Source organism: Cricetulus griseus, assembly GCF_003668045.3.
Source record: "Cricetulus griseus strain 17A/GY chromosome 1 unlocalized genomic scaffold, alternate assembly CriGri-PICRH-1.0 chr1_1, whole genome shotgun sequence".
Lineage (NCBI taxonomy): Eukaryota > Metazoa > Chordata > Mammalia > Rodentia > Cricetidae > Cricetulus > Cricetulus griseus.
Window position 1 is genome coordinate 134,074,516 of NW_023276807.1, and position 22,516 is coordinate 134,097,031.

The 22,516-nt window shown below is 42.0% G+C and overlaps 1 protein-coding gene across 8 annotated transcripts in view; it reads left to right on the forward strand.

Annotated features, from left to right (window-relative positions):
• Window positions 1–22,516, forward strand: part of Limch1 (LIM and calponin homology domains 1) — a 314,380-nt gene that overhangs the window by 260,179 nt on the left and 31,685 nt on the right. For 6 of the 8 annotated variants that reach the window (XM_035452755.1, XM_035452759.1, XM_035452756.1 and 3 more), the window contains 5 exons: window positions 3,256–3,291; window positions 7,668–7,794; window positions 9,222–9,379; window positions 9,536–9,944; window positions 12,708–12,926. In XM_035452755.1, coding sequence (XP_035308646.1) covers window positions 3,256–3,291; window positions 7,668–7,794; window positions 9,222–9,379; window positions 9,536–9,944; window positions 12,708–12,926 — 949 coding nt within the window. The remainder of the gene's footprint in view (window positions 1–3,255; window positions 3,292–7,667; window positions 7,795–9,221; window positions 9,380–9,535; window positions 9,945–12,707; window positions 12,927–22,516) is intronic. The other 2 variants (XM_035452758.1, XM_035452762.1) reach the window with 1 other exon arrangement.

A 22,516-nucleotide genomic window follows, 5' to 3' on the forward strand; every position in this document is an offset into this window, starting at 1 on the left:
AGCATAAAACCAAGTACTGGCATTCTGCTTCTCAAAAACCCTCGATGGCACTGGGTCAAGGGCACAGTGGGGGCCAGGAAGAGCATTAACTAATCCAAATTTTAAAAATAAGTATCCTAGCCATATTTATAAGCTGAATTTGACACAAGGTTTCTTGGATCAAATAATAATAATAGTAGAATCTCATGACAATGATGTCCAGGGAGCAGGTGCAATAGCTATGCTTTCCACCATAGCTGTGGAATAAGTTGTATCATCTTCAGTGTGTGTCTGCTCCCTCTCTAGCTCACCTCTGAAAAAAATCACAGGTGTCTTGTGTGGATATTTGCTCATTTCACAAATGAGAAACATGACAAGGAGAAAAGTTAAGTGATTGGGTCCCACATGGTTCCCAGGTTGACATTGTTTAAGGACAAAGGGACTGAGTGATTGACTTTGTCCTCCATTGTTATCTTCCTGATGTCCCAACCTGATGCTTTATTCTGGGTCCATGGACTGCTGTAGAGAAAACCAGAATGAGAAGAAAGATGAAGGATGGACCTGCAGGCTGGAAGGTGGATGCCTTTGGGGTGCATTCCTAGTTTTCACACACAAACATTGAGAGTATGGATTTGTATTGCAGATGGGAAACCAAACTTCAGGACACAGCCCAGAATTAGAGCACCAAGATTTAAACTTAGCTCCTAGTAGAAAACCACTTTCCCCTTCAAGGCATTGCCTACACATGTCACAAGAAGAGTCACAGAAGCCTGGTGAATTCTTCACATGTCTGTCTGCCACTAGTTCATATTAGGATGAATAGTTAGTGTGAGTGGAAAGAGCCATTAACTTTATGACAGCTTTGGTGGCAAGCCCCTTTACCTGCTGAGCCATCTCCCCGCCCATGAAATGCTTCTTGATTGAGCCAGCACACACTCTGAGAATTTGTGTTTCCTTTTAATAAAAGTTTACTGAGTAACAACTATGTGCAAAACACAAGGCTGAGTACTCGTCCTAGGTGAGTGGTAAAGCCATGGTCAACTCTCACTTCAAATTAGTTTGGATACAAGGATCTCACACTGTGTAATTGTGGATTTTGAGATGCTTTGTTAGTGCCAGGAGTTGTATGAACATAATTAGTCAGTATATGGCTTGTTTCTGTTACCCTTCCAGATAGCCCTGCCCTCAGGTGGCACTTTGTTAAAACTTGAATCTTTTGCTAGTTTGCTCATTCCAAGTCTCGCACAGTTGTCTGTTCTGTACCCCACAACCTACTTTGCACATAAGGATCTCCTATGCAAGAGGGGAGGGGAGCTCTTTGATAACTGAAAAATCCCCGTGAAACCCAAGTGCTAGTTATCTTCTTCTTACTGGCAAAGGCAGCTTTACTTAGATTTGTGCCCTTTTAACACTCACAGATTGGACAGAGGAAATTTCTTAGTGCATAGAAAGGGGATATAAAGGAAGGTAATTTTCAGGGTCTGTGCTGTTACTTCTGGTATCCTAAAATACCCCTCAAGGGCCTCCTCCAGCCACTGTTGAAGGAAGACCATCAGGCAACTTCTCACCCAGTAAGACTTAGAATTTTGTAGGAATCTGTTTATCTGCAGAGATGTCCAAGAATGCTGTTAATTGTTCTGTGAAGAAACAGTTGAAATTAAGCTATACCCTGAAGCTAATACCCTAGTACTGTTAGCTAGGACGAGACTGTGTGTGCACAAGTTCACTGTCCGAATTATGTTGTACTTCAATCAAATGCTAATTGGATATCCAAATAGTGACATGAAACCACACAACTGCTAGTCAGTTATTTCCCCGTTAATCATCCCTCGGGAATAACATCTCTTTCAAAGATGGTTTAGCAAGCTCCACATTTGAATATGTGTATTCTAACAGATGTTTTTACTGACTGAAGCCCAGGTGTCCAGGCTTCAGGACTGATGCTGCTCATACTGGTGGCAGGAATTCCTCATCACTTGCTTCACAGTTGTGGCGTTTGGGGCACACTGAGACTTAATCTGGCACCTTCTGGAAGGGCTCCTGAAGAACTGAATGGGGCTTCCATCAACAAAGGTGACAGAGGTGGCACCTCACGGCCCTTTCCTTGGCTTGCTTGTGGCCATTCCAACAGAGACATGTGGATTGCCTTTCCTGTAAACAAAATAACAATTTATCAATGAATTAGAATATTCTAGACTGATGAAAGGCGTGTGTGTGTGTGTGTGTGTGTGTGTGTACACATTGTATGGTAATTTCTCTAAAATTGTATGTAAAAAAAAAAAAAACCCTTCAGAAATTGCCAGATAAGAATAAGGTAACTTGCTGACAATTCTGAGGTGTGGTTTCTGGGCAGCTTGAAGCAGGATAGATTTTCCTTACAGCAACAGTTCTTTATGCACACTCAGAACGCCAGGGTGAGTAGCCTTTCAGGGGCAGGAAAGGACGGTGCCTTTAAACTCTCACCCTTGCTGAAGGGAGGCTCATGGAGTTGTTGATGCTGATGTGTACTCCCATATGGCCCTGTTCTCTTCTTTCAGTCCCTTCCACTATACAGATACATTCAGACCTAACATATCGCAGGGGTACAGCTTTGTAAACCCAAATCATCGGAAGAATAGAACAGATTAGGAAAACCTTCAGTCTTTCCAGTTGTGGGATAACCTCAGTCTGGCTTTGATTAAGACTATCCGTTTTCTAGGAATTGTGGTTTTTGTCAAATGCAGACGGAAGGTACTGATTGGGGTTCTGGCTGAAGTTCTGCTTCAGTCTGAGGAAACAGTAGAATCAGTCTTTGATGTTGTCTGTGCAGATGCATTAACACATTGGGTCAGCTGAGTGAGGATGCGTGCATGTTGCATGCCCATTACAGTCCATTACCACCAACACAGAGGCATGAGCAGTTTAACTGTTTGCGAACAACCAACCAGAGTGTACTTGTGTTTTAAGCTGCCTTTCCTGAACACCATGGGTTCACCTAAGCCTCTTGGTGTTTACATTGGACAGAGTTTTTCTTTGTGGGCAGCATGGGGTGATTGGATTTCTCTTCTGGGTTTTAACATGGACTTTATGCCCTTTGGAAATATCAAGGCTTTAATTTCTCAGTAGCTAATGCATATTGCTAATTATGTAATGACATTTCTCTTTCAGCATGACCAGCAAAAAAGTTTTGTATACATGGTTCCATTCTCCCACTGTTTGTTTTTTCAGGTTGGTCGAGTCATCATCCACACTCTGCCAGTCTCTAATTCCTTTTTTTTTTTTTATTTGATCTTGTAGATACGGTTCGAGAACTCCTGTGTCAGATGACGCAGAGTAAGTGGCATCGAATTTGTAGGATTACATTAATCACTAGCCTAAAGTGCATGCTTCCAGTACTTACCACTAATTGGCATGCACCGGATGCCGAACAATGAGCCCAGTCCACAGCAGAGCACGTGGGGCCACAAGGCAGAATGGGTTCTGTGCAGGGTGGGAGTTGTTGAGTTAGAAAGCAACTTAAGCATGATGCTGATGTTTAACGGATGCTTCAGCTTTGCTTTTTGTTTTTCATAGCTAGGCATGCTCAAGTCGCTCTTACAATTTGGACATTGGTGCCCTTTCTGAATTAGGAAGTCATGAAACTATTGGAATTAGGGAAGGGATGTCATGGGTTTTGCAGTTTAACTCCTTATGTGCTGGGACTTAGCATAAACAATGAAGTAGTCATTCCTACAGTCACATTTTTTTCCAAACTAAGAAAAATAAATCCTAACCACTAATTATAGATTCAGAAGCCCCAGTTCCTACCAGGTTGGAGTCACATAAATTGTGGGATACTTAAGACCCAAACATTGGGGTTTTGTTCAAGTTTCACAGCATAGCAAGGAGTCAAGCATATAAAACAGGACCTGGGTTCCTCTGCCTGCCATTTGCTTTTCTTCCTGAACAGAGGTCTCTTCCCCGCTCAGCACCTAACATTCCAGTTTGAGAAGAATCTTAACTGTCTCACCTGTGACCTTACAAACTCTGTCCCCAAACTGGTTTTCCTGTAAGCAGATCACTCTGCATAAGACATATAAGGCTGAAGGGTTTTTCAAAATTATATCCTTCTCAGGTCTGCACATTTGGTCTTAGAAGGAACAGGATTTAATATTTCATTCCAACATCCATCACCCAAAAGCATTGTGTGACCCGACAGAGATGAGGCCATTACCGAAAAGGTGAGAACTGCCTGTTCTCATGAGCCAAGGTCCACGTCACAGAGAGGAGTTTAAATAGGGGTATGGAACCTGATGACACAGTAATGGTATTTAAGCAGAGGAGGGCCTTAAGCAGTATTTTCTCATCAAGCTTTCCTATGTTTGTGTTGACAACATCAGCCTAGTTTAGACTCTTAGTCCTAAGCGTTCATGTTCAGTCCCCAAGTTCTGATGGGAAATCTAGAACTATTTAGTCATCTAGGAGACAACTTCCATGCCTCAAAATTGAAATTCAGTCTGTGCTTGACTGACTGCACCAAGTTAAGCAGTCTGTAAAACCAAGGCCTGGTTATTACTCTCGAATCCCGCAGTGTCAATATTTAACATCCCTGACAGGAGAAGGATATGAGATTGACAGGTAAAGCACTACTCTGACCTGGTGAACAGTAACATTGTGATAGAATGGATTTATTCTTAACTGATGAAAAGCTGTGATGCAATTTACCCAAAGTAGATCTTGAGGGAAGCCTAAAAAGTGAAGGGAAGGAAGCTACATTCAAAAGAATTTAGATCTTTGCCACACTTGCCTCTGAAACCTTGGCCACAGAAAAAGTTAGTGACTGTTCAAAGGGACAGGGCTCGGGGATCCCCTCTTCGGTGTTTATAAACTGTCCCAGTGGACCAAGAAGAGGTCAAGGAACTTCTTGTGCAGAGGTTTGATTTGAGAATATACAAAGTGCCAAATTAACTGCTTAGAACAGACATGGGTGACATGAAGTCACTTGGGGAACAAAATTAATTGATTTTGTTCTAAGATTTTGTACTAAGAGTTAATTTTTAAAATAGAGATGTGTACTGTTGTTACTTCCTTTCCCTCCCCCTTTTCCAAACTCTTATAGGCAATTACTGACATAAACTACACTTATAATACTTGACACATTCTTAAGATATAGCCCAGTCAAAAAACAAGGTGTCTTAATAAAATGTAAGTCAGGGTTGACCTACCATAGAGATAGCAAAACCTCCACCTTCTGGCCAGTTAAGAATGTCTAAGTTTAATTTTCGATTTCCTCAACGTGCTGTTCCTCTTCTCTCGACATGCCTCTGCCAGAGGAGCCCGCATCTTTGGAGCACCATGAGGCAATTTATTCTGAATTTTCTTAGCTCAGACTTGCCTCAGAAACCATTGCCAGGTGCTGCTAGAGGAAGGTCCATCCCATTCCTCTAAAGTGTTAGCTTGCTCCCAACTGAGCCTTGGGCTCTACAGGCAGCAGCCTGCATCCCAACAGCCCTGGACATAAGAACAGAAAACAGGTGCAGTCCAAGTCACAACACTCTGGAGGCTGGGTTTCTCCAGGACTTATCACCCATCTCTGCCGTATCCCATATCCAAGCTCACACTTCTTCATGCAGATGTGAAGTGCAACCTCTGAACTGAAGGATGGTTTCTAAATGATGACTCAGCCCATTTTCTGTATTGTCAGTTTTCAACTTTTTCAGTTCCTTTTTTTAAAATAAGTGGCAAAAATGTCACAGTTTTGCAGTTTTCTTTTTTTTTTTTGCAAGTTGTTGGTGTTTCTTTTTTAAAAACGCAAAACCCTGGGGTGGAGGGGGTGGTACTTCCTGCTATAGGAGAGGGCACATAAGAGTTGCACTTAGTTATCTGGCCTTTGGCCACATTTGGGCTGGGGTAAGTCAGAGCCTGGACGTAGGAACAGAGATAGTAATTCAAGGCTGAGGAAGGCAGCTGTGAAGGCCTCTTATCCCTCCATGAACGATGAATGAACTGGCTGAATCCCACACCTTGAAGAGGCCAGCTACTTCCAACCCACCCCCTCGGAAGCCACTGCATAGCTACCTATTATGACAACCCAGAATTCTGCCCTTAGAACTCACAGGCAGCACCGTCAGTGGCCTCCTCTCTCCCCACTGTTGGTGCTTGGTGTGTAAGATACAGAGACATTTATACATCTGAGGCATTAATAGAAATTGTAATTTGCCTTAAAAATAACTGGCTGGATCGGCTATTTTAAAGGTAAAATTCTCCTCACCCCTCCCACCTTTAACTAGAAAGGTGTGTGAGTTTCCATCTATTTGTAGAAGGCCTACTTAGGTGAATTTTTATCTAAAAGTTAAAAAGGGGGGTTGGACTTTTCTGCTTAACATTGTAAATTCCCAAACCTTTCCTAATTATTAATAAGTATTGTAAAATAGATGAAGAAGATCACAGCCCCTTTCCCCTTTGAGTTTATTTTTCTACAAGGCACAGCTTTGGAAACCAGCACTGCAAACAGAGAAGGCAACAGCAGCTTCCCACTGGGCTTCGTCAACCCTTACCCACCGCCATCCCCACACCCCACCCCGGTACTAACAGAAGCCTCAGATTCAAAACTAAGTCTCTGCAGTTGGAGTCTTAGAACACTCTGGAAGAAAATAGTCTTTGAGTTTGTAGGTCTCAGATTCGATTTTAAATGTCCAGCACATGGAGAAAGGGTCAAGGAACCCAGCCATCCATTCAGACTCATCCAACAGGGCTGCTGTCACTGATGGTGTCTGGAATAAGTTGGTTGCCCAGCGCATGGCTTTTTTGCTGATGTCGTTCCTGGATGTTAAGCTGGCTTCAAAAATGGATGAACGCCATCTTCTACACCTAGGGGACTTGGAAGGTTTCTCCATTACTTCTTGCATATGCAATCCCTGTGATCCTCAGACCCTGTCGTTTAAGGGTGGGGAGGAGGGTTTTGCTTTGGTCTCTACTTCTGTGTTCCCTGCTGCTTCAATGCTTGCTCTTATAACAGATCTGCTGAGAGCTCTGTGGTCTTAGTCAGCTCCTACAGAATTTATCAATGGCATGCACAGCCGAAAGGTTTGCTTCTCCATTGCCTGCCCTTTCCATTTCACTTCAAAAGTAAATTTAAAAGATCTTGACAAAAATAAACCAAAGCAATTGTGAACACATTAGGGTACAAAGTGTACCCTGATTTATATATTTATCTCTTATTACAAAATGCCTTATTTTCTTGATTCCAAAATGTACTATCAATTGCATAATTGTATAGAAAAGAAAAAGAAATAAACACAACACACCCAGCATCAGCATCAACCTAAATATGTTTTGTTTTTAAGTGAAGAAATTGTCTCTGGGCATGTAGATCAGGCAAGCCCTCTCTTATCACCATGAAGTGTAGTGAAATTCCGCAGCAGTGGAATGTGCCGGTCTCCCTAAATTATATACCTTTAAATGAGAATGGTGGCCTTCGGGCCTTCAGGTGCTTTCTCCTAGCCCCTTTCTGGCACCTTTCTAGAAAGCTGCCCCATTCAGGGCCATCAATGAGGACAAAGACATCCCTCTAGGCTGTGCTGCTGGTGACTGCTTCCCGCTGCTGAGTGCTGAGTGAAGAGGCGGCTCTCAGCCCAGTAGCGACCCCAGCCGACAGCGCGCAGTGGCAACAGGAGCCCGCCGCCCGCGCTCATCCTGCCTGCTTTTTGTTTTTGCTCTCTCCGCATCAGGAGCACGAGTATGTTTGACATGCGGTGTGAGGAGGAGGCAGCGGTGCTGCCGCACAGCAGGGCCCGCCAGGAGCAGCTGCAGCTGATAAATAACCAGCTGAGGGAAGAGGACGACAAATGGCAAGATGTGAGTTCGGCCAAGGCCGTGGGCAGTTGGGGAGGGACTCAGCCCACCACCGGGCTGGGAGGGTAGACTTGGACTTCAAAAGCCCTGTTGGGAAGGGCCGCCCCAGTATTACAGACAGACCTGACCTGTGAAGATTAAAGGAGGGAACGTGGAGAGAGGAGAAACTGACACTGGTGTGTATCAGCAGGTACTCTGCACCAAAGCTTGGTCACAAAGAGAAAGGGTGGGAGGCAGGCGACTAGGATAAGCGCAGAGCTGTGGTGTACTGCCTTTTAATAATCCATATGTAAGACTGGTGGAGGACTACGATGACTGCCCCTGCCTGCGTTAATTGTTCCAGTAGCAGGCACTGTTCTAGATGCTTTGACTCTGGGTAATTCATCCAGCCCATTTAGTAACCCAGTGTACTAACAATGGTTAGCTTCCAGCACCCACAGATGTAATCCCAGCCCAGCTAAGTCACTGCCCAAAGTTCCACAGCTAGTTGAGAAGGGAGGCAAGACCCAAACCAGGAAAAGAAGGTGCCAGAGGCTGGTGGGAGCTTGGAAGGAGTGTGCTGAGAGTAATGAGCTACAGCAGGCAGAGCCTGGGCTTAGCCAGGAGACAGGATCATATTTGTTTCTCACCGAGCAGTAGGTTACTATTGCAAAGCTGACTCCACCATTAGTCAAAAAGTTAATTTCTCCAAAGTTGGCACAGTGTATGACAGTATGTCTATGTGTCTAGCACCTAAGTGTTTTGTCACATTGAACCCCAAGATGTGTAAGCAGGGGACCCCCAATACTTGTAAGCAGAGTTGGAAAAATCACCCACATTTTAGAGAAGATAAAAATGCATTCAGAGAGGCTAGTAAACACAGACAGTGTGTGAGCAAGATGGAACCAGGCTGTTTCCCACAACTCTAGCTCATCCCTCTGACCCAGAAATGTCACCATTGTGCTATAACTACCTGTAGGACAGGTCTCCCCACTCCTGAGGAACAGAGGAATTCACACGTATAGAATCAATGGATCTGTAAGACAACTCCAAAGCCACATGTTTTTCTCCATCCAGGAGAAAACTGTACGTGAATCCTCACCGTTCTGTTGCCAGGATATGTATTTCCAGTGCAGAGGTGGAAAGAGAGAAGGATGGAGTTTTCTGTGATTATTACCTTGTAAAACCATTCTCTCAAATTTGCCAAGCAACATGACGTGATTGCTTATATCACACCTCAGTGTTTCAGTGAGTGGCTGCCCTGATAATGATAGCGTGCACTTTCTTTCCCTGCCTCCCAGGCATCCTTGTCCCAACCAGACCTTCATGGGATTGTGTGGAAGTGTCCCAGCATAGTGTCTCAGTGCTTGCGGGTCTGTGAGTCACAGAAAGGGAATTCTGTGAAGAAGGCTGAGAAAGAGCATGGTATCTCCCTCTCTCTCTCCTCCCAGGACCTGGCTCGTTGGAAGAGCCGTAGAAGAAGTGCTTCTCAGGACTTAATCAAGAAAGAGGAAGAAAGGAAAAAAATGGAGAAGCTGATGTCTGGAGAAGACGGGACAAGTGAACGAAGGAAAAGCATCAAAACTTACAGAGAGATTGTTCAAGAAAAGTGGGTCTTTCTGTTGTTAGGGTATAATAGTACCTAGTTATGCTTTTCCTAAGCTCCAATGCTACTATTTATGGTTTAGTTTTATTCTGCCTTGGTGGGAATCTTTGCAATGTGCCTAGCTGTTTATTGCTCTTCTTCCCGTACCCCATCCTGCAGAGAGCGGAGAGAGAGGGAGCTGCATGAGGCATATAAGAATGCACGGTCGCAGGAGGAGGCAGAGGGGATCCTCCAACAGTACATTGAGAGGTTCACCATCAGTGAGGCTGTGCTCGAACGCTTGGAGATGCCAAAAATTCTGGAGAGAAGCCATTCAACAGAGCCAAACTTATCCTCCTTCCCAAATGACCCCAGCCCCATGAGATACTTACGGCAGCAATCACTGCCTCCACCCAAATTCACTGCCACAGTTGAAACCACCATTGCTCGCACCAGTGTCCCAGAGACCAGCGCAGCAGGCGGCAGTGGGTCTCCAAGCAAACCCATCACTCCCAATGCAGTGCCTATGCTGACACCCAAGCCTTACTCCCAGCCCAAAAACTCTCAAGAGGTTCTGAAGACTTTTAAGGTAGGATGAATTCTTTGAGAGGAAATGGAAACTGAGCTCCAGGTAGTTTGTGGAAAGAAGCCTACTGACTTGAGAAAAATACAATAACTTTTATCAAATGAAAGCCAAATACATTTAACACTGGCAATAGTTTATAGTTCAGGAGATTGGGTTTGCAGATACTTAAGGGATGGGCATTCCTGTTAGTACTATTGTTACTCTTATGGGACTGGACTCATTGTGATTGACAAGTCTTCCCCATAAGCAAGACCTGTTTCCTGGTTTATTGATGATGTCGTTTCTCTTAGATCAGTGTAAGTAAATACTAATTTAGCGATAGCCCACATCTATAGTTAACCTGGATGCACAGCAAACTCAAAGTGTATTTGCTTTTAGTTTAAATAGAAAAATATATAGCTGCATCTTAAGGAAGAAATTGACACTCTATCCAAAGAGTTGCTTGGCAGCATGGGGTGTGTTCATCATCAGATCAGATAAAGTTTTTCTTGGGCAGAAAACTGCTGTATTACTTAAAAATATATAAAATCATTTTCAAGAACCAAAGACTCTTTGGCAACTAAACCTATTTTCACTTGCTTATATTCCAGTGTCCACCTATAACATGGTGGAGCATTCATCCTGTATCTTAAGCTCCTTTGACTCCAAAGAAAAATCAGTTCATGTTGTCCTTGCACACTACATGAATTTTGTAATAGATGTTGAGCATGGAGATCATCACTAGGAGTTGTTGCCATTAAGGCTGGGATGAAGTTACATAACTCAGCTGAGAGTGAATGCAGGGGGCTTCCATACTGGACTCAAGAGCCCCCAAACCTACCTTCTGACTTAGGTTTACATATATCTAAATACATCTTTAAAATCCATATCTTAAGCTTTGCTAGCACAAAAAGGGCAATTGTCTGGCCATTTCATCCCATTGAATTACAATGTTTGTCCCTTACAGGGTAAGAGCTGTTTCTTTAGTTCCATGGCTCCATCCTAAGAGCCTGGCATAGATACCCGGACTTGGTAGACATTCAGCAAAAGTAAATAACTTAATTCTTCTTGAAATTCAACACAGAAGTTGAAGACTTGTTTACAAAACACACACACACACACACACACACACACACACACACACACACACACACACACACGTACATGTGTGCCTAGCAGTATCCTCAGTGGTCCAAGTGTTTTGAGTACCTTCCTTCACCTGGGGCCAGGATGATGGATGGTATAACATTCCATGAAAGCATTATATTGAGGTAGCTCAGAACACAGATGGTAATACATTTATATAACTGTATGTAAATGGTATAACATGATCACATAATGGTAAGATAGAAGAATTTAGGACAAAATTTAGGCTCTGAGAAAACCATGTCATTTTTGTTTGGTAGTCTGCCTCTCCTTTACTATGTGTAGGGGAGTGAGAGTCTATGCCCATAACAAGACTTTTTCTCAAAAATGAATCAACAGTCCTTGTCAAAGTAACACATAAATAGGACAGTTGTTACTAGATTAGAGAGGCCAGGCAGCTTAGAAAATGTGCATACATGCATGTGTGTGTACATGTGCCCACAACAGCAAGATAAACTAATAAATAATCTGTAGCGTATTTTTAGAAGAGAAAAGGAATAAAGGAAGATCAAGTGATGCAAGCCAAGCACTGGTTTTCAGAAACTTGTTTCAAACATGCTTTTGGATTATTGTCAATTTAATGGTTGAGAATCATTTTTAAAAATGAAGCAGACAAAAGTATAATAGACAAAGTCACAAGGATCACACTCAATAAAGATAATCATACCGTTTATCTGTCTCCACCATATTCATGCATGTGTGCTGAGTTGCGTTATTAGTTTCTTAGAGGTGACAGGTAATAAAACATAATGGCCAGTAACACAAGGTAACCCACACAGCTAATGTCCAACCTTCTGTTGTTTCATTAAGAAGATTTTAGAAGACCCACTAAGAATAGCCAGGAGTATATGAGGTGTTGCTCCAAGTCCTAAGCACACCTTAGTCGTATAACTCCACAGCAACACTATGAGGAAGGTCAAGTCAAAATCTGCATTTTTTATACAGAGAGTCAGAAATACTGGAGATTGCATAGCTGCTGAGGAGTAGAGTCAGAATTGGATCTTAGGTCATCTCACCACAGATAGTCAGCCTCAAACATCAGGAAGGAGGGCTCCAGAGGCCAAAGAGCCACTCCTCTCCTGTTTGCTCTTGCTGCCTCTTTTAAATATGGAGCGAAACACATTTTAGTGAGCACAAACTTTTTTTCTTCATAAGAAAAAAAATAGAATTATAAAATAGAAAATGAGATTTATTGTAAGATAACATATCAGAATCCTTGCCCTCCATGACAACTTTACAAAAAAAAAAAAACCCCATCTGCCAATCTTTCCTCTACAAAATTACCTGCAAAATGTTCTTGTTCGGGTCCCTACTTCATTGAAATACTAACCAGAAAAAAAATTGGGTTGTGGATTTGCCATCACAACTTAAATTGAAAATTACTGAAACCTAATTATATGGCATGTGTTTAAGATTCCTTGATTTTTCTATACTTTCAAATGAGAGCACGCCATAATCAGATGAACATGAAATGTCCTCCAGTCATGATGTGACTGACATCTTCCAAGAGATGCCCTTACAGATGACATTTTGAGATAGGAATATACACAGAGAATTCTTTAAAGCAATTCAAACTGTGTGTTTGGTTATCATCTTTGGTTGCAGAACAGCATGTTTTCTTGTTCCTCCTGGCCTTTATAGGTGGATGGGAAAATCAGCATGAATGGAGAAATGGTCCATGGAGATGAGGAAGAAAAGGAAAAAGAAGTGCCCGTGGTGGCACCTGGCCCTTCCTTAACCAAGTCCCAGATGTTTGAAGGTGTGGCCACGGTGCATGGCTCTCCCGTGCAAGTGAAGCAAAGCAGCAACAGCATTGAGATCAACATCCAGAAGCCAAATTCTGCTTCCCAGGAACTGACAGTAAGAAGCAGCACTGCCCCCTGGCATAAGTCCATCATGTAACTGGCCTCTAGAATAATCTGGTCATGACAGTGTTTCTTTCTTTCTCCTTGAGTATGGCTAGGGCTGCATAGCATACCAAAGTACTACAAGGCTTCAACAACAGAAATTGTCCCTATCCTATTTGATAAAAGTCCAAACCCTAGGTATTAATAGGGTTTACACTTTTTATTGGCATCAAAGGGGAGTCTGCCCTAGGCCTCTCCTAGAGCTCTTGATGCTTACCAGAAATCTTGACTGCCCAAGGTGTGTAGATGCATCACTCCAACTTGTACCTTCTTCCCTCAGTGCTCTTCTTGTGTGTATACATGTCTGTGCTCAAGTTTCCTGTTTGTCAGGATATCAGAATGGTGGTGCCTGCCCCATTAACCTTCACTAAGTTCAGCTGAAATACCCATTTCCAAATAATATCATATTCCAAGGTTCTAAGGAAATAAAGTCAATCCAAAACAATAGACAGTAATTAAAGATAATATAATTTGAGAACAATAAATTAACTTTTCCTCATATTGTTGGTCTGTTGCATTATAGAAACACATATATCTTTAAATTATCCTTTTTCTCTATTTGTTAAAGACATCATTAGACTTTTTTATATGATTTGAAAATAACTAGTGCTAAGCTAGGTGTGGTGGGATAAACCTGTAAATCCGGCACTTAGGAAGCTACAGCAATAGAGTGGTGAGTTGAAGGTCAGCCTGAGTTTTGTAGTGAGACCCTGTCTCAAAATAAGATGAGTGGTGCTGTCAGAACCTGGCTTCATATCTTCGATCATGTATCTCTGTCTATCTGTTTGTCTATCTATCATCTGTCTTTTCTATCTATCTCTCTCTATATATATATATAAATATATATATATATATGTTTACTAGTTAAAATACAACTAATTTTTATTAGCTTAAACTTTTAAATTCAAACTCATCTAACAGTCTTCAGTTAACAATGGAGAAAGAGTAACTTGAGAAGAGCAGACATGAGAACTCACAGTGGAGTGAGGTTTGCCTCTTTGGAGTATGTCGTGTCATCGGGAGCTCAAGCTGGTTTTGCTTATCCAACCAAAGCTGTCACCTGCACAGTTACAGCCTAGGTTTGGAGTGCAGGTTTCCTTCATTAGCAGCCCACATCCTACCATGCTTTGGGGTTTGTCTGATAGTTAAAGATGGAGAGATTGTTGAGGTTCCCACTCCAACTCCTCAGGAGATTTGTTCTGAAGGTAAACTTGCTTCCTGCCGCCTCCACTCAGCACAAGGTGTGCCCTTGCCAGACCCACACACTGGACCAGATAGCATTGTCCTTAGCTCAGCCATATGAGAATACATACGTTTTGCTGGAATTGTTGAGAAGGTGTCGTTCTCCCCACAGCTTCTTCCCCTGGTGCTCTGTGACTGAGACTCAAATGGGAAGAGACCAAAGTCATTTCTCAACCAAGTGTTGGGACCCAGGCAAATGCTCAGTCTCACCTCCTGGCCTAAAATTTTACTTTGGATTTGTGTAATTGTCACCATCGCTGGGGATACCTTACAAAGCGGCAGGGTTGGAATATTGAGTTATGCTACCAAGAGGGAAGATCTTAACTAGTGAGACAAACATTCACTTCTGCCCCTACATTTAAACTAGAAACCCCCAAATAATTGGCATTGTCTGGCTGGGCTGGCTTTTCAGGGAACATTAGCAATTCTGCTCCCCGCTCCAAGTTCCTCGGGAGCATTTGCTAGATCGCTTCATTGTGAAGTGATTACATACCCCCTAAAGCAACATATTTTAAGAGAGGCAGCATCCATGATAAGAAATAAATCGTGTTATTTCAGAAGTCTGCATGTCCCCATAAGGGGAACTCCAAAGGAAAGGCAACTTTATGGTCTTTCTTCCCCACAGCCAGCACGATGCTAGGCAGTCTCAGAGGACAGGTTCAAACTCATAGGCAAGCCTGAGTTTCTTTCTCTTGTGTATTTTTCCTAGTTAGGAGTAATTTCTAGTTGAGTAAACTTAAATGCTGACACGAAAGGGGACATTTATGTTCTGATCTCTAGTACTTTAAGCTTTTCAACGTGATGAGAGTTATTCCATTATTTTCTGATCTATATTATATATCCATCTATCATCTACTTATCTATCATATATCTATCATCTATCTCCCTCCCCAACTCTCTGTGTGTGTGTGTGTGTGTGTGTGTGTGTGTGTGTGTGTATGTGAAATTGTTACCTGTGCCATGTGGAACTTTGGCTCATTACTAGAAAGTTCTTCACCTACACTGTTTACTTAAGATTCTAAAACTTGCTGGGTGGTGGTGGTGGCACACGCCTTTAACCCCAGCACTCAGGAGGCAGAGGCAGAGGCAGAGGCAGAGGCAGAGGCAGAGGCAGGTGGTTCTCTATGAGTTCCAGGCCAGCCTGGTCTACAGAGAGAGAGTTCCAGGAGAGCCAAGGCTACACAGAGAAACTTTGTCTCAAAAAACAAACAGAAAAATCCTAAAACCTTTCTGCTCAAGCATGTTATCCCAGAAGTCATCTCAAAGGAATCCCTTTCCAAGAGTTAGTCATTTGAGTCATGCCTGTATCCCAATATTTGGGAAGCTTATTCAGGAGAATTGTTGCAAGTTAAGGAAACAGAGAAACACTGCCTAAAAATAGATAATTTCTTTTTTAAAAGATAACCAGGTTTTTTTTTCAAAAATTTACTCCTTATTTTACTCCCTTCTCTGTTATTCCAAAAAAGGAATTCCAAATTCCTTCTCTGTTATTCCTTCTCTGTTATATTCATGTTGAAAATGTGAAATGAATCGATCCTAGTGAAGGATGGTGGCCGTCTTGAGACAGGATGCTGTACTTCCATGCCTCCCAAGGATTGGTACCAGGGTTGGACTTGACTTTTCTGTTTCTAGCTCAGTTTCCCAGTTCCATGGGGCTGTCAAAAGAATAGTGTTCTTCTTGTTAAATAGTGTCTTTCTTCCAAAAACTGCATTCTCAAATGAGACACCCTCTACAGAGGAGTAGCCTCACCCACCACTAAAATGTCACAGTTGCTTTAGGGCAAGTTGGAACTGTGCAAAGGGCACAGTGACAGTAGTAGGCATGAGTGTGAATTCAGAATGTGAGGTGAGCCACAGGGAAGGGGGGCCGAATGACCCCCCTGGGTGCTCTGAGGTAGGAGTGTCTGCCTCCTAGGCTGAGGTGGGCACTTTTTATGATGGCATGTCACCTCTTTCAGGTTTCTTCCACTTCCTCTTTCTCACTGGATGCCATTGAGACAATGATTTTTTTTTCTTTTATAATTAGATTGGAAGGGAATTTGGATTTCTTCTGATACTTGGGCTGTGTCTACCTAGGCCATCCCATTCCAGACCCTCCTGGTAGGCTGAGCTGTGTAAGAATAGGAGTACAATGCTTGCATAAGTGAACTAGAGAAAGATGTCAAACAGTGTGTAATTAAATGCTAGGTTATAGACTAAGGACACCAGCGGATTGTAATATGGCAAAGAAAGGGTCAAATCAGAATAGACTGGATATGATCTGGGAAAGTGTGTGTAGAGTATGGACTTTCTTTGAAGCTTGACATTCCACATGATGGGCATGATGGGAATGTTGGGACCAAAAGACCCAAAAGGGATGACAAGTGGCGCTAGAGACCAGGTCCTGTGCCAGACAGAGATTGGCTCCCCTCCTTCCTTGTTATTTGTGAGATTTTTCAGAGTTTAGTTTAGTTCTGTATCTCTGTTAGAAGCACAATCAAAAAAAACTAGCACCTTGCATTTTAAAATACTGGCTTCTGCTAGAAAATCATGTCATAGCATACATACAGGTTCCTAGACTGCAGGACTGGAAAGGACATTTAGAAAGTTCCCTAATCTGAAGATTAGTCTGTCCTATGTTTGGTAGCCTATATTGAAAGACATGCTTTTGTCTTCATGATGCTTAATATTGTCAACTTGGTAGACTCTAGGGTCACCTAGCAGACAAACCTTTGATCACGTCTAGGTTGGGTTAACTGAGGTAGGAAGAGCCACTCTGAATGTGGATGGCACCATTGTAAAGTCTGGGATCCCAAGCTTAATAAAAAGGAGGAAGAGAGCTGAACACCAGCGATCTTCTCTTGTCTTCTGACTATGGAAGATCAGCTGCCTCATGCTCCTGCTGTCATGACTTCTGCCATGATGGACTGTGTCCCCTTGAACTATGAGCCAAAAGAAACTCTCCCTCCCTGAGTGACTTTTGCTATGTATTTTTATCACAAGAGAAATAACTATGATAGTCTCCCTCAAAGCTATCTCCATAGTGGTGGCGGTGTTGCTTTTTTGTCCACTGTCAGTTATACTTTAATTTGAATCTCTTCCATCCTTGGTGGGCTGAAAATGATCCTTTCCTAAAATACCTCAAGAACACCATGCACTAGGCCAGACTCTACTGAACACGTTTAAGTGTCTGTCCTCTGCTTGTATTTAGAAGGAAGTTAATAGACTGGCATTCTATATACTAGTTCATGCTATTGTGAGAGTGCACATCTGCCAAGCACTTAGCATAATGTCAAGGTGACTTGTAGACCATGGGTGCCCTTATTTTTGATACTGCCATACAACAAATGCAAAGTAAAATAGAACACACCCCAGAAACCCAAAATTGGAAGAGATGTAAAGATTTGGAGAATTTACATAAGGTCATCAGAATTACTGTGTTGAGCAGATGTGAATTTTATATGTATGAGGTGAACGCCTTGTCCCCTTCCAGCTGCTCATGTCAGTCATTCCAGTTTCTTCTCTCAAAAGCAGGCAGCTGTGAACAGCTCTTTCCAGAAGAACCCATCCCTGATACATTTAATTCCTCCTCTAGCTCTTTTTGTTTCCATTGTGGTGTTCCCCAGTCTTGGCTTGCTTCTGCCACCTGGGCTCCCAAGATTCCACTCTCCAGACAGAATGACCCTACTGTCACTCTGTCCCATAATGGCTGACCAGATCCCTCTTGAACACTCACTCATCCCAATGGTGCTGGCAGTTCTTCCTTGGCTGAGCCAAACTCAACTCTTGGGTATCTAAGCACCCCATCAGCTTTGCTCAAACTGAGTGATGAGGTGGGGCTGTTTTCCCCATCTTGAAAAAGCTCGTGGCCTTCCTGAAAAAAAAAATCAGCACTTTCCTTCTGTTTTCTGATCCAAGGGAACAATCAGGTCTTTCTTGCCCCCTTTTGCTTTTCAGTGAGAGCAGGGCCAAGGCATCTGAGTAGGCGCTGTTTGCCTTGCAGCTCACACCAACTGCAGATTCCTTTCGGATGTCAAATGTTGACAAGGCTTTTCTTCATAGCATGTTTTTCCCCAGCTAGGAGTAATCATAAGGTTGGTAGATTCACGCTTTTAAAACCTATTGTCTTTTTATTTTTATATAGCAGTTTCAAGAAGATATACCTCAGAGGAAGTCAATGAAACCTGGCCCATCTCAAGTGCTTTGAAAAGCACACTATAAATAGCACAGTCCAAATGCATGCATGTATGTAGTATTTAAAGTCTAGAGAAGCTTGTCTCCTGCCTTGCTTCTTTTTCTTCCAGTGGTGACAGATTCTTAATGGCCTAAAAGTAAAAGGAGAATCATATGCATAGCATATGTGGCACTGGGTCATGATGCCAGGACACAAATACACTGGTTTTCCAGGCTTGCGTCCAGTTATTCAAGACTGGAGCCAGAAAAATCTCTCATCATCCCAGAATAGTCTCTCAAGAAGGTCCTTGGATATCACCAGTTAAGCCATAGAGATCAAACGATGAGCTGGAGCTCAGGTCTCAGGCTGGGTCTTACCCTTCCTTCTTAGAGTTGCCATCCACCCTTTGATTGCCCTCTGCCAGCCTGACAAGGCTGAGGTTCAGAGAAGCAGACAGTGGCCCGGTAGATTTTGTGGCTAAATCATGTGATTCTGAAGCCAGGAATCCACCACCTCCTGCCTGTGGCCTTGGGGCTGAGTTGGGCAGTGGGGCTAGTTTGGATGAGCTGTTGGTTAAGGGGAAGCCAACTCCTGGCTTAATGCAAACCCTTCTGTACACTCATTCATTCCCCTCCAGGACTCTGCTTTTGTTTACTTGTTTTCATCAGTAAGAAAGTGTTACCAATTGGAGGAGGGAAGACCTCTCTCCTGAGCTGTAACCTCAAGAAGAAAAGCTCGCTTGCTTGCTCGAGTCAGAAGGCACATTTGCCAGCAAGGATGTGTTTTTGGAGCAGACCTCTGATTCTATCGGGTCTGGTTAAGACTGCCAACTTTGAACTCATTTCCTTGGATGTAATGCCATTAGTACAGAAACAACAAGCATTCAGGATGGAGAAGCCAGACTTGAGTTAATTAAACCAGCTCTGGGAATTTCCCTTCACTACAGATAGTCTTTGTATGTTGCAGAGCACAGAAAACTTGATAGAAAAAACGTGAGGTGCCTGTTACATTACCTCAGTTAAGTTCATTTTTTTAAACAGCTTAAAAATAGCCTTTTCTTTTTCTTGGTGCGTATAAAGAATTTTTAAATTGAGTTATAGCTTCTTTTTTCTCTCAATTTTCCCTGAATATTTTGCTAATGGGAACTTGATTTGGGTGGATATATGTGTTTAAGCGTTTGAGCATGGATTTCGTAAATAATGCATTTATTTAGGAAAGCATATGTTTTCCTGATATGGGTTATATGCCCACCCTTGCCATTTTGAACCCAGGGATGACTTGCTAGCCAGGGACAGTTATGGTCCTGGCTTCTCTGAGAAGTGCCAAACTGCCTCCTGCCCTGAAGGATTCCAGAAAGTTCTAAGTTTTTTACTGAATAATGAATGGAGGTAGAAGAAAGAACAGAAATAGAAATGACAGTTTGAATTGTTTCTACTGTGAACTCAAAAGTCTCTAGTATTTAGTAACTTCTTATGGATCACAAACTAAATACTGAGAGACCAGTGGAGGTAAGTATGACTCTAGAGCCAGATGATAGCACCGGGAGGTTATTGGCACAGCTCGGGGCTCCCTCCTCTCCTGCCTGCTGGCACTGACACTCTAGCAAGCCACTTAACCTTCAGCCTGTGTAAGGAGAACTATGTTGATACTGCCTTTAAGCTCACCTGATAGTTAAATGGCATCATCCATGTCAGTAGCACTGAGACCTGCTAAATGAGGTAAATATTGATCATGATAACTGTATTAGAGCCATTGTTGAACCACACTGAATAGCAGGATGTAAGTTCTTGACCATCATTTCAGGGTGAGTGTCGAGCTGTATAGAAATACCTTAGCAATCTGAGAACTCTCAAAGGTAGAGCTCTGTTAGTCATGCATAACTAAAATATTACTAGAACCTGATATGCCAGTTACATAACCCTGGCTGAAGTAGTTAATGCTGGTGGATCTTGTCCTGTTTGCATTATGCATTATGTCAGACAAACTTTGGGAATGCTCTCATCTCATGGAGTCCAAGTGGCACACTTAACAATGCTTTAACATCTACAAATCAAGACTATTCTTACAACCATAGTGTATGTCATATTTAACAGTGTGTTTTCTTTCTTAGTAGTGCCTAAAATAATACAGCTTGCACTGGATGGCATCTTAGATTGCATGAAATATGTCCATCTCTTTGTTCATTTTCAGGCTCTGTGCCCTGATTGTAGTTACTCTGTTCTAGTAATTGGAAACATGAGTGTTCTCAAGAGACTTGTTCATCAGTATTTAGCTGCAAATTTGTTTTCCAGCCTTAAATAAATAGTGTCTGTAATTTAGTCCATTTGGAGAAGGCAGCTAAGAATCAGTAGTCCTGCCAGTATTTTATATATTAACATCATAAAGCAAAAACACCACCAGCTATTAATGTTTCTATTTGTATGAGAGTGAACTTCAAAGATAAAGTCTACCTTATTCTTTTACAGTGTTGAACTGGCTGGTCTTCCATGACTCCTATAAATACATAAGTATTTATAGGACTCCTATAAATACATGAGTGCACATGCAGACACACACCATGTACACACACACACACACACACACACACACACACACACACACACAACCTCAGTACAATAAAAGATTTTGTCTGGTTATTTTCATTCATCATATTTCTTTCTTTGTTTCTTTTTGTTGTTGTTGTTTTTCAATACAGGGTAGCCCTAGCTGTCCTGAACTCACTCTGTAGACCAGGCTGGCCTTGAATTCAGAGAACCGCCTACCTCTGCCTCCCACGTGCTGGGATTAACGACATGTGCCTTCATCATTCATGTACCACCCTGCTTGATCATCATATTTCATAAAGGGATTCAATTCAAGCTACGATTAAAATATTAAATATCCATTAAATAATATCAATGTGGTTATATTCTGATTGTATTTTTCATATTAGCAGTGGGTTTGGGGAATGTTTTTTTTTTTTTTTTTTTTTTTTTGTGTGTGTGTGTGTGTGTGTGTGTGTGTTACTAAGGATCAAATCCCGAGCCTTGTCCATGCTATACAAGCATTCTACCATTTATCTAAACCCACAAACCTTTTTAGTTTTACTTGTAATAGGGTCTCACTAATTTGTCTAGACTGGGCTTGAACTTGCCTCAGTCTCTGCAGTTGCTGAGATTATAAGCATACGCTATCACAACTGGCCTGCCTCGGGTTTTTAAACCTCATGGCATAAGCTTAAAGTCTCCACTGTTTAAGAGGTTGAGCCAAGGGGATTGAAGAGTGAGTTCAAGGATGGCCTGGGCATAATTCAAAGACCCTGACTTAAATCATAAGAAAGAACTGGGAACAGGGTGTGACAGCTCAGTGACAGAGTGTTTGACTTGCTTATAGCAGTCTCTATTGAGTGCTCAGTACTGGGAAAGAAAACTAGTACATTTTTAACTTGATATTATGTTCTTTCCAACTTGATATATGATTATCCATCACTAGAAAAAAGCCAATCTAATTGAATATTTCAAAGTAATCTACCCTCCAAAAAAAAACACATTTTCCCACTAGATACTATTGTTAGTCTTTTAGAAGCTTAAAATGGTTTGCTTTAAAATTCCTGTTTTTAATTTTAAAAAGATTTACATTTCTTTATATTTTGTGTGTATCTATGTATCTACATATGTGTGCATATATGTTTGTATGAAGGCACAAGTATGCCATAGTGTGCCTCTGGCTATCAGAGGACAACTTGAGGGAGTTGGTTCTCCTTGGATATATATTATGAAGAATTTAATAATGCCTTTTCTGAAAATCAATATTACTTCTGTCTCAAAATGTTTTAAAGTTTGCAAAATGTTTTATACACACTGAAAATTCATCTTTAGTCCTTTACATAAAAAATAAAATAAAACAGTCACTGACACTCTTTGGCACAGACATTCTTCCAGATACATTTAGTTTAACCTTCCACTTATTTTTATCAAGCAACTAAAATAAAAGGAGAAAATGTTGGACTTAACTCTAGGGCCGGCTCCCTTACCTACCCCATAAAGATAACGTAAAACTACATGGATTGTCTTCTGATGGTTGAGCATTTATAATATGTGAAAGTATATATAAAGAAATGGAAAAGTCATCCCCAAATGTAAACACATTTAAAAATAAGCACTGTTAAC